The sequence below is a fragment of the Zosterops lateralis genome, assembly GCF_965231275.1.
Source record: "Zosterops lateralis genome assembly, chromosome: 8".
NCBI lineage: Eukaryota > Metazoa > Chordata > Aves > Passeriformes > Zosteropidae > Zosterops > Zosterops lateralis.
This window is the reverse complement of record NC_139768.1, coordinates 23947132-23962431: the sequence shown is the minus strand read 5'-3', so window position 1 is coordinate 23962431 and position 15300 is coordinate 23947132. Positions and strand designations below refer to the sequence as shown.

At 44.6% G+C, this 15300-nt stretch overlaps 1 protein-coding gene across 6 annotated transcripts in view; it reads right to left on the bottom strand.

Annotated features, from left to right (window-relative positions):
• The window catches only part of TACC2 (transforming acidic coiled-coil containing protein 2), a 130841-nt gene that overhangs the window by 86324 nt on the left and 29217 nt on the right, over positions 1 to 15300 (bottom strand). For 5 of the 6 annotated variants that reach the window (XM_083866032.1, XM_083866035.1, XM_083866036.1 and 2 more), the window contains exon 5: positions 4243 to 9861. In XM_083866032.1, coding sequence (XP_083722158.1) covers positions 4243 to 9861 — 5619 coding nt within the window. Of the gene's footprint in view, positions 1 to 4242; positions 9862 to 15300 lie in introns of those variants that run through there. The other variant, XM_083866037.1, reaches the window with a different exon arrangement.

Below are 15300 nucleotides of genomic sequence, written 5' to 3'. Positions count from 1 at the left end.
GAGCAAAGTTATCTGAATTTTTACTCTTCTCTGAATAGAAAAATACCAAACTTAAATATCTGAGACTTCAGACAGATGAAATTCCCACAGAACTGCCCATCCTGTTAATTTAGTTCAGGACTGCAGGCATCTCCAAAGGCACAACTGTACTAACAGCTGCACCTACTAAGGATAACAATGATGGTGAGAGGGGAGGAAAATAAAGAGAAAATTCAGATAGATACAAAGGAAGAATACAGGAGAGATAAATAATATGATTCGTTTTATGTGTAAATCATCTCCAGCCATTCTCCCTTTGCCTTGTGAGCCTGAGATACTACACACCTGAATCGATTTTGAAGTTAAAAATCAGGGAAATAAAGAGCTGAATAATCAGTATTTTGACAAGTTTCCTTTTAACTCCAAACTCTTGTTTTCAGCTAACAAAACAAAGCCTTAATGCTCAAAACCCACTTGCCTGATCTGAAAAGCAGTTCTCATTCCCTACCTCATCCAGCAAGACTGTTAAAATATTTAATACTGTATTTGTCATGCAGACAAGAAAAAAAAACCAAGTCATATTTACTAAGGAGTGAACATTCTTTTTGGAGTTACTGAACTTGCCAATTTTTGATGGCAAGAACAAAGAATGAAGCAAATCCAAAAGGATGTCTGGGCCAACTTTAGAGATCTTGTCTGACCTCTGCGGAGGACATAAGGAAATGTTTTGAAGCAGTTTTGCTGACTGCAACTGCTGCCATGTACAATAAAAATATTGTTTTGATTGATAAGTGATGGAAGTCAGTGCAGCAGAACTCTGCATTCTCTCAGAGCATGGGTGTCACAGCTTCCAGTGTGTTTACAGCTCTCTGTGCTCTTCCCTGAGAGCCCAGCTGAGCATCTCTGTGAGCCTGGAACACCCACTCTGGTTTTGTGAGCAAACCCTGAGTTCTGCCAAAGCAACAAATCAGCCAAGACAGGCAATGTGCTCTCTGTACCTGCACATCTGGAAATGACTTCACAGCCTCCCCGTCAGAAAACTCCCTCAGAACTTTTTCCAAGAGACAATGGCAGCTTGCCTGTGCCAGCCAGTTGAGTTACAGCAGCTTATCAGAATATCCATCCCACCTCTAAACATCCCAAAAATTTTGCCATCATTTCCAATTTTATTCCACGCTCTGCTCAACATCTGTCACAGTCCACGGTGCAAACAGGAGCATTTCAGAGACTTAAGGACTCCCTGTGCATACAGGAACCTCCACTCTCCCTCCATAAAAGAAGATGTGTGGGTTACATTACAAATATATGTGGATATCCATTGCAAAAGGAGAAAAAAACAACAAAAAACCCAACTCAAGTCCTGATCTTCCTTTCCAAGTAAACCTCAGACAGAAAAATGAAGCAAATGGATGCCCAAATAAGTGGGAATAGTGACATTTTGATGACCAAATGTGGCCATTAGAAATACAGGTTTTCTGTTATTGATTTGGTAAAGAGTTAAAAACATCAAAACAAGTTGGGTGTTTGTTTTTTGTTTTTTGTTTTTTTTTTTTTTTTTTTTTTTTTTGTTTTTTGTTTTTTTTTTTTTTTTTTTTTGTTTGTTTTGTTTTTTTTTTTTTTTTGGGGGGGGGTGTTTTGGGGTGGGTTTTTTGTTTGGTTTGGTTTTTTTTGTCTTTTTCAGTGCTGACAGACAAAATCCAACTCTTCCCTCCTTCTGCTATTAGGACAGCTGTAGTTCCACATGGAAGCATGGCTTCAGCCATAATCTCCTTTCCAAAAATGAATGAATGTCCTTTTTACTGAAGATTTGAAGGGAAGTGATTTGTGCTGTGCTGTTGCCTGCAGACACAAGGGCTTTCCTCATCAGTTGACCAGAGCTGCCCCACTAAAGGTGGTGGGGGCAGAAATCACTGCAGGCAGTGCTTGGATTCACTGTTCATGTCAGGACCAGCCTCCTCCCAGGGCACAGCCACAAAGGGAAGAAATTCCTCTATTTCCTCTCCAGGAAGAAATCTCAATAAGAATTTAAGAGTCAGATCACACAACTTTAGCCCCTCGTGCACAGTTCAGTGGGGTTTCAGCATAAGGGACCTTGTAAGAGAGGGAGTTACACAGAAGCAGTGGAAGGTGAAGAAAACAAAGCTGAAATAATTCAGAATCCTTTCCTCCTCAGAAAGAAGGTTCTAAGTGGTTCTGAGAACCATTTCCTTCTCCTAAACATAATTTACTTCTTACTGATATTGATATTTGAGAGCTGGGGAGAAATCTTTCTCCCTGGAGTTCTTTATATCAGATCCATATCCTCACAGACAGCTCTTAGAAATTGTGCACCCCATTTTGCAAGGCTGTAGTAGTTTACCCTCTGTAAGGATGACAGGGCAAGAAACTACTGCAAAGCACTCAAGGCTTTGTTGCTGACATACACAGCACATAGAACACACCTTGAAATTTAATGCTACAAACAAACCCAGTTTTAATCTCAGAGGAAAACTGGATTGGTCAGTGTATTGGACCTGATGGAGACAGACCAGCCAGCTCAGCTAATGCTCTCTGCTTCTTTTTTTTGTGATATAAATGCATATTGCTTTAAAAGGGAGCCTGACCAGAGCAGAGGCTCCTCTGAGAGCCCCCAGTGTTTCAGTCTTTTGGACAGGCACAGTCCAAAGTGAGCAGCTGCCTGTTGATGCAAAGCCTCTACGCTGGAAAAACAGGTGATAATGAATTCTTGAAGCATATGCAAGCATTAAGCAACTACTCCGTGAATTGTCAGCAGCTGTTTCAAGAGCCCTGCCCTGCTTGCCACAGGTATTTATTTCAAGTATGATACCCACCCTGATATGAAACACATGCACAAGCTTATGCACTGCCCAGAGTCCCTTGTGGCTCCTGAACCAGCCCAGCAATTTGTTTGGGAATTTCAGAGCTACCCCCTGTGAAGCTTCCTATCGTATAAAGGGAAGCAAACCAAAAAGAAAGGACCTCAAGGGAAATAACAGAAATAATCCTTGTCATTTTATAGACAGATCCTTCAAGAAAAAGCTATGTAGCTGTCCTGGTTTGCAACACTCCTGATATTTTTCTAATATACATTCTGCTCACACAATTAGATGACATCCAGCCTCCATCCCAGCCTCACATAGAGCATACAGAGCTCCCCCACATCCTCACCACAACTGAACCACTTCAGGTATTTTCATTTACAACATGGTTTTATCACCTCAGCCTTGAAGGAATGTGGCACTGGAACATTTTCCCTCATTGGTCAGTCAGTGCCATCTATGTTTTTGGGATTACTTAGAAAGATTCCACCTCTGCAGACCATTCACTAGCATTGGCTGATGTGGTTCAGCTTTTCCCTGTAGCCTGTGCTCTGCTGTTGTCTCAGCCATTGCTGCCTCCTCTGATACAGAAAAGAGAGGGACAGTGTGCAAGGAAGTTCTGAGGCTACAGAGGAAGCAGTGACATGACTAGATAAAGGGAAATCACCTGTTCTAAGATCATAATTATCCTGAATTAACTGTATATCAAACTAGGAGTTCAAACAACAAAGTAGAAGCTCATTAAAAAAGAATTAAAAAAATAAATCTTAACTTTGGTAAAGCAGTTACTGCTAGGTTTGGAAAATAAAAATAAATAAAACCAAAAAAGCAACTCTGAGGCTCCACAAGTCCCAGCTCAGAAGAATTCACATCTGAAACAACTCCATGTCATTAGAAGCACTGAATAACACGGTGATCAAAGGCACTGTCAGTGCAATTATATTGTACAGGAGGATAAGAGGGAGGCCCAGACAACTAACTGTGAGTAATTGGGTTACTCCGTAGGCTTGTTTTTAAACACTGCACTACACCATGTGAATGCTGCAGGTCTCATTTAACTGGGTCACCAAAACTGAGGCAAAAGGCTCCTAACTTAAGGCTAGGAAGTGCAATTTGTATGCCTAACTTCAGGCTATGAGGTGAGAACACTGGGAAGCGTAAGCAAATCCACACAGGTGAGGGCAGGGATCTGGCCCAGCAGATGGAACAGCTCAGAACTGTTCTCCTCAGCTTTCGGGACCTCTCTGTCCGTACAAATATTTTTTTTTTTTTCCTCACGTAATCCACATTTAGAAGCAACATATATTTAAGATAAAGTTAAGAACAGAGTAAGTGACATGCCCTCCCAAACTGCCCAGACAACGGGCACCTGCCTGGAAAATTGCACCCCTCTCCAGCCCTGGGCTCCTGCCAACCATTTCACGTAGTAATTCAAAGTAAATACCTTTCAGTGGGTAATCCTGCCACAGCCATATCTTGAAGTTCACTGAGGTCAAGGTTCTTAGGCTCAGTTAATGCAAGCGGTGATAGCTTTCCTCTGGCATCCTGGAGGGAGCTTTCCTGCTCTGAATTCCTCTTGCTTGGCTGATTTTCAGCAACAGTGAGACCTGCACGTGCAGAATGCTCACCCTGCTCCAACACACAGAGGGCTGGAGAGTGAATTTTGTACAGGTCTGCCTCCTGCTCTTCAGTGCTGGTGTTTATAGCTAATTCTCCCTCAGCAGTGACTAACATCCTTGCAGTACCAGTTCCAGGGATGTCTCCACTTTTTTCATCACCTGTCCTTGCTGTGCTTAACACTGTGTCACTGTTCTCTTTCACGTCTCCCTCAGTCATACTGCCAGATTCTAGTTTACAGTCAGTTTGCAAGCAATCATCCTGGCTTACTTCAGTTTTTAAGTAATCTATTAACCCATGCATGGTCACTTTCTGTGCATCTTGAGAATTCCCCGATGTTTCCGAGCATTTCCTATTTACTGCTTCATCCTGTGTCATCTGCACGTCACTCTGAGACCTAATGCCATGCACAAAATTGCTGTGAATGTTTGCCTCCTGCTTTTCCTCAGGTGGCACACTGAAATTATCTGGCAGTTTTTCATGGTTGTAAGATCCTCCCGGGACAAGAGTTGAAGCTGCCATGTCAGAGATGCTCTTGGCAACGTCTGCACCACCGTGCTCACTTCTCTCCTGTTCATCTGGCTTAGGATCCTGGCACTGTGCAGTAGGAAGACTCACATCCTCTTCAGAGAAAACTGGTTCTGCATTGCACTCTGTAATTAAGTTATTTCCCTCTGTGGCAGCAGCATCTTCCACGTCCCTCCCCTGTTCATCGCCTGCAGAGATAACAGCTCTGGTGGGTCGCTGCTGGCTGCCGGAACACGCAGGGAAGTTCTCAGCTGCTGCCCCATCAAATGAAGCTGGTCCTTGCTGCTTTATCTCTAAGCTTATTAGTGATGCAGGATCAGCGCCACCAGCACACACTCCTTCCTCTCTTTCCATCTCACTGCCCTCAGTGGGTTTGCCTGGATTTTGCAGATTTTCCGGAGCTCGTTCAGCAGATGGAGCGCCATCCAAGCTAGGGACCTCTTCTAAACAGCCAGGGGGCTGCCTGCTTTCCTCAGTGTCCTGGAGACTTGCTGGTGGCAGCTCTGCCACTGTGTTTTCTTGCTGCAGAGATTTGCCCTCGGCAGCTTTGCAGAAAATCTCAGTAGCTAAAGACAACTCTTGCCCCTCTGCTTCTGAGGTGCCCTCAGGAGCTCCTTTGCCCTCCTTGTTTGGTTCTGAAAAGTTCTCAGCACCACAGAGTTCTGCTGTGTCCTTGGCCACCGGACTCTGCTTGAAGCCTGCATGGTTTTCAGTCAAAAGTTGGGGTAATTCAGCGCTCAGTGTGCTGTGGACAGTTTTTTTAAAAATCTGGCTGATGTGCTCCCTGAAGTCTGGGATGCTGGAGCCAATGTCCAGAGAGCTGCAAGTCAGAGCCTCATGCTCCCTTCTGGAGTTCTCTGCAGACTGTTCAGCAACACTGATGTCTGCCCTGGTTATGTTATTATTCTGTTTTGAAAGCTCTTCCATTTTTTCTGAATTCCCAGGTTTCTCTAAGATCTTACTGTACTTGTCATCTACGCAGATATTGGTTGCAATTTCCTCATTACAGCCTTCCCGTGATGATGAAAGGCTCAGCAGCTTCCCTTCTGGAGTAGGGAGTGCTAACAGAGACTCTGCTGAACTGTCACTTTGCTGTTCTTTGAAGTTTGGCTCACTTTTTGTTTTTTTGGATTTAATTGCAGATATCTCTCTCTTCAGCTTCTCAGAATTGAAGTGTGATAAGTTTCCAGTTCTCTGCCCTACATTCAAAGTCTCTGACAGGGCAAAAATTCTGTCTCCATCACCCTGAAAACTTTGGTCTGGACAGTCTCTTTCACTCACACACATATTCCCTGCAGAGCTGTTTTCTGAATTTGCTGCTTTACCTGTGCTTGCCTTGGGTGAGGGACCTAAGGGTGCTGACACCTGAGGACCTGGAGGACCCTGCAAATTAGAGTTACCTTCTAAGGTGTTTTGGGATGCTACAACTTGCAGCTCGTTATTTAGTGATTCTCCCTCAGTGCCCCTGTCCATGTTGTTTCCAGGTTGCTGGCTGGGATGGCTGAGTGCAGAAATTGTAAAATCTGCTTGACAATAACCAGGCTGCCCTGTTGCATTTTGAATGCAGCTGGATTTCAGTGAGTTATCAGTGGGAATTTCTTCCCTATGTGCCTGTAATGGTGAAGGAGATCTTTGTGCCCCTGGATTTGTATCAGGCTTTATATTGCTTGTTTCTGGGACAGAAGCCCTGTCCTCACAACTCATCTCCACGTTTCCATCTTTCCGGATGATTCCCCCATCAGCAGTTGGGATATTTTCTGAGTTTTTTGCCATTAATGGCATTTTCCTTTGCATTTCTGGATGAGATATTTGGGGATCATTTTTCTCAGAATTACCAGAAGTATGTGCTATTTCTGTATCTTCTGGCAAAGCCTGTGACATGTTAGTGGCACTTGCTGAGTCCTGTGTCCCTGGAGGAGTGTTTAGAGCAGCAGCAGCACAGCTTTCACCAGTATTATCCTCTCTCCTGCACACGCTGCCTGGCTGCTCATTCTTTTCTAGTTCTCTACAGAACGTGTCTCTCTGACATGCTGCTTCATGCTGCCTCGCTGAGATCAAAGAATTATCACCCTGCTCGGGCTTGCTGGGGTTTTGCTGACTGTAGCACTTTTCTTCTGCCTTCAGATGGGTTTTGTTTTGCTCGCTGCAATCGCACAAATTAAGCGCGGTCACACCAGAAGTGTTTTGCCCATGTTTGCTCCCATCCTCAGAGCTGCTGTCATCCTTTTCCTCTTCTTTTGGCCTGTCAGAGCCACACTGGGGCGGTGCTGGCACAGAAGATTGTTTGTCAGAGTTGTTTGAAAGGTCCAGAGGTGTTTGTGGTAAGTTGCTGTGATTATCTCTGTCCAGCTGCTCAGGTTGTGCTACCCTTTCTTTGTGCTGCTGATCATCTGCTCTCCTGACAGCTGTCAGGCTGCTCTGGTGCTGCTGCTGGTCAAGTTCTGTATTTGGGCTCCAGCCACTGCCACCAGCAGCAGACAGTGACTGCTCTGCTCGCTCTGCTTGGGGAGGAGCTGCTGGAACACCTTCATTTTCCTGCCCCTCTCGGACACTGCACTCCAGGACCTCTGGAGAGCTGCACGTGTCCCCCTCAGAGGGGCAGCTGTCTGCAGTGATGTGGCTGTCACCCCTTTCCTCCACGTGAACTTGGTGATCAGTAGGTCCTGAAGTGCTGACTGCAGTTTTGGGGGGTTCTGAACGAGCCATCTGTGTATTTCTGTAATTTTCTGCAGCCACTTGCTCCAGCTGAGCTTGCACATCTGATTTACATCTAGTTTTCTGAGCCAAATCTTCATCTTCCACAGAACTTTTCTCTGCAGTTTGGTGCTTCTCTTGTTGACCACCCTCATTTTGATTTCCATCCCCAGCACTGTTGTGTGCAGCTGCAGGTTGCTGCTCTGGATCTCTGTGAGGTGCTTTGGTGATGGCACTGTTCTGTTCTTTGGTTTCCAGGGCCTGTGAGGCCTCCTTGGTTTGTCCCACAGTCCCTGACAACTCATTTAAGGCCTGGACATCAAGTTTTAATTCAGGCATTTTTGCACTTTCTCCTGACTTGCTGGAGCTCTCAGGCTTTTCTTGACTCTCAGCTTTGCATTCAGATTCCAGCACAGTTTCTGTAGCAAAAGCCTTTTCCCAGGACTCAACCTGCTTACTCTGCTTAATATGATTGTTCCCAGGGTGGAGGAGCAGTGAACTGTGTGCACCATCTAAACAAACCTTTTCAGTGCTCTCACAGCCTGACTGGTCCCAAGTTTTGCCTTCTGCCTCAGTGTTAAAGCAATCAAAACTCCGTGGACATTCCTCCCTTGCCGACTTCTCCAGGCCATCTGGGGCAGCAGTTTTCTCTTTGCTCATTTGTTGTTCAGGGTCACAACCATGAGACTGGGAATTACCTTTGGGTGATTTAAAGTTACTGTCTAAATCCTGAGGCTTTCCCCCACCTTCTTCCCCCAGGTCACCCATTGAAGGGTTTTCACAAAGACTGAGTTTTTCAGGATTGTGTTCCAAGTGGGTATTTTCCATGTCCTGGTGGTAGCTACTAACAGTGCTCAAAAATGGTCTTCCTGCCTCACTTGAGCCCTCAGGTAATTCACTGGTTTCTGACACTTGTGCATCCTCTGTTTTGATTCCATTTTTCCTTCCTGTTACATCCGCCCCCGTTTCTTTTTGATACAGCTCTGTGGATCTGCTCAAAGAAGTACTTAATGCATATTCTTCCAGTAATAATCTTTTATCTCCCACTGAATTTTCCTTGGTGGTACTGATAATGCTTTCTGTTTCAGAAAGTGTGGTGCTTTCTCTAGACACATCATCAGCTTTTATAATTTCTTTGCTATTGGCTTCTTTTGGGCTTTCAGTTGTGACAGCTGATTTTTCTTCTTCCTCTCTCACAAATGATAAAGGCACACTGAAATGCTCAGCACTAACAAGCTCATCCTTCTTTTGATGCTCTCCTTGAAAAAGGGGTTTGTTTTTTTCAGAGGCTGTTTTCACTGCTACACTCATCGCTAGATCTTCAGAGCCATTCCCAGGCATATTTTCCCTCGAAGGCTCTTCAGGCTTTGGTACCAGGAAGGGATTTTGAGGGCTAGAAGGCAATTCTGACATTAAAGCACAGGATTCTTCTGATTGCTTCCTTTTGCTTCCAGATAGAGCTGGATTTGCCTCATTCCCTTTAGCTGTTGTTTCAGCCCCCATCTGTAGATTACAGACCTCAGTGAAGCCCTGAGCGTTCACAATTGCTCCAAATTTTTCACTGTCTGAGCCTCCTGTTGCTGGATAATTTGGGATTAAGGTTTCCTTTTTCATTAGCAGACCCTGTCCACCATCTGTGTTCTGTCTACCTTGCTGCATTGCTGCCTGCAGCTGACCTACTTCCAAAACTCCTGGCTCCTCCTGGGCACTGAAACCATCTCCTGCTGCTTCACCCTGGGGAAAGGTGCTGTCCTGTGGCTCCCTCATGCCAGCCAGCTGCTCATCCTGCTGGGACCATCCCAATTCACCCCAGCTCCTTTGTGTGGCCCCTTGTGTTTCTGTGAGCGCTGTCGCAGGGCTGGGCTCCAGGTGTGGCGTTTTGGGCTCATTCTCCCTGCTTTTGGAGGAGGAGGAATTGTCCACAGGTTGGGCGTGTGCTGATCCCTCTTCTTTGTCACTCCCTGCACCTGGGGGTGGCCGTGCTCTGTCGCAGTCCCAGGTGTGTGATTTGTCACCGCTGCCTGTGACAGGTTCTTTGGCACAGTGTGAGACAGGCAGGCTTCTCTCCCTGGCTTCAGCAGAGCGCTCAGAGATATCAGAGTGTGTCTGTCCTCCTTGCTCTTGCAAGGCAGTGTTCTGTCCCGTCCCCTCTGGAGACACCGGGCTGGGATTTGGGCTGGATATCTCTTCAGCACTGTGGCTATTGATGCCTTCATTACCGATGCTGCCAACAATGGAAACGTTTATTTGTTTCATGTCAATAAAGAAGCAAAGAATAAGAAGCAAAGAATTAAAACCGTTTTGTGCCACCGATGCTTCAAAGCCATGCAGTGCATGCACTGAGAAGCTGATAATCTGCTTTCAGGAGTTAAACCATCCGACACGGTGATTTAAATGCTTATTACTGTGCGAAGTGTGTTCCCAGTCTTACCTGAGAGCCGCTGCACTCAGGGCATGCATTTCAACCATTCCAAAAACTTAGATAAGTGTGAGGAGAGGGGACACGAATCTTGCAGACTAAAGGAGCAACAGGGGAAAAACGGGGGAAAAAATTATACTGGGAAAAGGGGGAAAATGGTGGGAAAAGATCATTCTGGAAAAATCTACAGCACCTCAAAGAAAGGCTTTTTGTTTCTGCTTCGAAGGGACTACAGTAAGTGCTGCTATCTGGCTGTACTCGGGTGTGTAGCAGCAGATTAGGAAGGGGCCCATCTGCTGAATGTTTTCTCCATCTAATCAGCTCAGTTGGTTCTCACCAAAAGGTCAAAGGGCTCACCCTGCCAAATGTGGGATGCTGCAGTGGCACCATCCACACCCGATGAGCTCATTTAATTGCAGTCTTTGATTTCAGTGCATCTCAGCTATAACCCTTGGTGTGAGCTTCTTCTCCACCCGTTAAAGATAAGATAGAAAAAATGGAATCAGAGATGACTAACTGCGAGAAGGAGGAGTTATTTTAAGTATTTTTCACTGTGTGGACCTCAATTTTCCATAGTGAGGTTTGTAGAAGATGAAATACCTTCTCTTGCTCACCTTCCGTGCCTGGGTACGGGAATACGGAAAGAAACATCTGTTTCAAACTGGATGTAGAATTGTACAGAGGAGCAAGGGGCAGTGTTCACTTGACATGGAATAATGAATCCCAAGCAAAGCAGGGCACAGAAATCACACTGCCAAGGTGCTGGGTGCTCAGTGCAGAGCTGCACAAGGAGGGATGGCTCAGAGCTTTGCCACAGCTTAGCAATGACAGGTTACATTTCAGAAATTCCAAGTGCCCTTTAGATAAGAGCTAGAAAAGATGCTTAAAACACCCCCTGTACGGCCAAGCATAGATTGGATTTTAAGTAATCTCCAGAAATCTGAGAAGCCTCTTTCTGCTTCTTTGCCCAAGTTTTGCACACAGAACATTTGATGGAGGAGTGAGTCAGTGACCAGCTCTGGGGTCCCTGCAGATTAGGTTTGTGTTTATTCAAACACAGCATCTTGGCTGTGCTACCATCCACAACATCCACTACCAGGTGGGGCCAAATCCCCTCCTTATTTTGAAAACTGCCCAACAAACAATTTCTTTAGGCACAGCTGCACGCAAAGCTGAGTATGAGTCTGTCTTAGATCCTAAAAACCTTCTTCAGAGTCATTGCGGTGGCCTTTAGCCTTTAAACTAGTCTTTCAAACCAGAGCCACTGAAATTTGCCTATATTAAGGCTAAGCCTCAAATCTAAGGTAAAATATAACTTACAATTCATACATAGTTTAAACAATTTTCAGCAATGCTTGGCATGGGTTTGAACATTTAATTCATAACACCAGTACATTTGATTTAAACGCTCAGAAAATGTTTTTGCCCACAGGAATTTTTCTGTCCCTAGCAGACTGTAAACACTTATCCATATCAAACTTACTGACACTGGGAATATCAGAGATGGCAATGCAGTATTTGGTGTCTGCTGGATCACTGACAGCATGGGGCATGACAGGACATGAGCAAACAGCAGGGAGAGGCCAGAAGGTTTTCCCTAAGCAAGGAATACACTTTATTACTGACCTTAATTTTGCACTCAGGGAAGCCTAATTAGCAGAGGAGGGACAGAAACCACAAGAAGGAACTGGGGAGGGGGTGGAGAAGTAGGAGTCCATTGTTACTCTGGCTCTTTGCTGTGTTGCAGGTCTATCTTCTTACTGACTAAATTGCTCATTAGCTGTTCTGTGCCTAGGGTTCCTCACCCTGGAAGCGAACTCCTGTCAGAGATACCGTGATCAGGAGGGGAACAAAACCAGGTGGAGGGTGAGGGGGGAAAGCCCCTCTAACCTCTGTGAAATTGAGCACTGGAAGAAGTAGAAAGCACCATCTACAGTTATAATTACTCCTTATCATTTATCTTTAATCTCTCATTGTTTACTTATCATTAATCCATCCCATCTGTCAACATAGCTGGTAAATGCACAGCAATGAATCTGGGATGGAAATGTTGGTAATGTTCACTATATAGAACATTCATCATCATGTATTTGCATTTTTCAGATTTCCTCTGACTGAATTTTCTCCAAGACTTTTACACACAATGTCTTTGTTACATTAGACTTCTGTTTGCAGCTATTAAATAGGAAACAGTTCCAGACATGTCTGAAGTGGTTTAATATTCTCAATTACAATATCCAAACCCATGAACTATCTCCCGCCATGCTGATGGCAACTTTGTCAAGAGCCACAGTAATAAACTTGTGATTTAGCAGGTCCAAGGGAGATGACAATCCTATGAACCAAGTTCAACATTATGAATCCATCAAACCAATTTTTCTGGTATGCAATAATGCTGAAAAGTTGTTCATTTTACTCGGGAGCAGATGAAGGATTTGGGACAAGTTTGTAATGAATGTATGCTGAACAGAATTAAAATGACAGTGCTGGCTGTGACAGGGAGCTGAACTCTCACTGTTAGAGCAGAGAAGCACAGGTTCATTATCTGTGCTGCTGCAGCTCGCTCCATGTTTTATTCAGAACACAACAGAACTGAAAGGTTTGAGTTTTCAGTCAATAGGATAGGCCCAGACTGACCTGTCTGGACTTCTCAATTCATGTTTCTCCCTCTGATGGAACTAACAAGGAAAACCACACAGGGAACATATCCTACATCTTCCTTTTCATTTTTTTGCAATCTTGCTTTTCTGTCTGCAAGACATGCTGGGGTTAGACAAACATCTGTTGGGAATGCCTTAAGCACAGTTGATCCTGCTTTAGGGCAGAAGGATGGACTGGATGACCTCTTAAGGCCACACCTAGTCCCATTATCTTCCACTCTTTTTAAAGGGAATAACACTACTGGGAAATTACACCACATGCTGAGGATAATTCCCCTGAGTAAAACCCAATCTACATTAAATCAATAATTGCTTTCAGGGAACACGTATTTTTAGACAACCCATTTAATGCAATCAACATAAAGCTATGGCCTCAAGAGTTGGTATTTTTAAACGCAGGAAAATAAAGTATGTTCTCTTTTTGTGGGTAATCTGACCTATCTCAATATTTTAAGGGGGAAATTCATTCCTATTTAAAACAAAACATGCAAATGACAAAGCATGGAAGAACCTTTGAGTTCCTCATAGTTCATGTAGAGTTTAGGGCAGAAAAAGTCATTTTGCTATGAAAAATTGCTTCATGTGACTGATGATGTTAAAAAAAAAAGAAAATGCAGTCATGCAGAGCCATAGGTGCATCTGTAGCTTGAAATATGTGTGTTCCACTGCACTCAAGAGTTACCAAAGGGAACTTCTCCCTCATCTTAGAAGTTAAGCACACAGTTAATAATTTCCAATTTCAAGGCCCTAACATACTGAGCATATGAATATTTTACTTCCAGTTACAACATCAAATAGCAACGAGTTAAATCTTTACATGCCTAAAATGTTTGTTTTGCATAAACGGTTATTGACAATTTGTTTGTTTGGAAGCGCATTGCCAATTTAGCGATTAATTTTTAAAACCTGCAGTTAACCTCTTCCACCATCAGAAGATATCGTGGCAAGTCTGAATTTTTCTGGAAAAATTCAGGAGTCCTGCCCAGTTACTGAGCTGTTTATTGGGAGAGCACTGCCTGCTCTGTGTTTAGGGTGTGATGCTATAAATGATGTTAAGAAATCCGTGACTTTTGGTGCACATCCCATAAATACTTCCAGATTAAGAGCCATACCCAATCCACCAGCCATTAACACTTGAAATCACGACTCCCATTCGTCTGTTTTGTCATCCACAGCATAGAGAAGAGGAGATAAAACCAGCAGAGCCAGACAAAATCCCTGGCATTTAGCATTTACCATCTGAGTGGGAGTGTGTGTGGAGGGGGAGGTTAGAGATGCCCAAATATTGTGAGTGTACTGGATAAACAACAAGAAATGAAGGTACCACAACAGACAATTGTAGATAACTTAAAATATCCATTTCTAAGTGTTTTTCTCCCATTTTAAAACATGCAGCAGTTGTTGAAAGGACAGGCAGCCCTCCCAACCCAGTCACACTTGTGAGGGAAAAACATCAAGTGCCAAAGCCTCTGGATCCCAGAGGTCACATACGGTTGCCATCCACACTGATGTAACTCTGAGCCTCAGTGATTATATTCCCAGGAGCAGGAGCCTGAAATCTGAGGATGAATTTAGAAAGCACCGAGGGGAACAAATGCACAGCCAGCTCTGCAACCACAGCACATGTATAGCTGCCTCTGAAATGTTTCTGTTCTCTTTCCACTGACACATGAGGGATCAGTGCCTACATTTTGAGTTGAGGCATTTGGACACAGCGTGCTGGAGCACTTGAGTTAAGGAATCCTGCCTTTTAATCCGTCCCTAAGAGGTATTGAAAGTTAGTGAGGAACATGGAATTCATTTCCATGTTCCCTTTCGCAAACAAAACAAAGCAAGTGACAGCTTTAGAGACAGAAGCATTCACTTTTTGAACTTTTCAGTGTAAACAAACACATGAGAAATCCATCATGGCTAAAAGGCTGCTAACAGCAGCCAGCCTCCCCCGCCCTCCCTGTGCATCTAAGTTTTCAGGGAAAGAGTAGGAAGCAGGAATAATGATCTATAGGATCCTCTGGGGAGCCTTCCTCCCCTTCTCCCCCACCCCCGGTCACTTTTCACCTCCTTGTTCCATACACAGAATAAAACCAGGCCCTGCAGTATTTTAAGTAGGACCAAACAAAATTATTCTAACATTAAAGGGGTGAGCTGTACTACTGCAGCAAGCAAGCACAGCCAGGTCTCCCGTTCCAGCTCCAGGGCTGGCTCCTGGTGTCCATCTGAGATATTGGGAGGGTCAGCAGGAAGCAGGGCACTGACAGACTGTCCCACAGGACGTGTGCCACCTTTGTCACCCCACTCCTGGCTCTGTGGCTCCCACAGCATCTGTGTTCTGCACTCTGGGTGATGCCTTAAGTTTGAGCTTTCATGTATTTCAGGTTCTGTGCTGCCCAGGGGGGCAGTTCTGAGCTCACAGTCAGTGTCACTCAGCTCTGCACAGAGCAGGGACACAAAACAAATCCTTTTCCTGCTGCACACCAAGGACAACTTTCAGGCCCAAAAGCACAAACAAGGGTGCCTGAAGGGAGGAACAAGAAGGATGAGACCTCACAACCTGCAGCTGGAATTTGACAATTAAACCCCAATA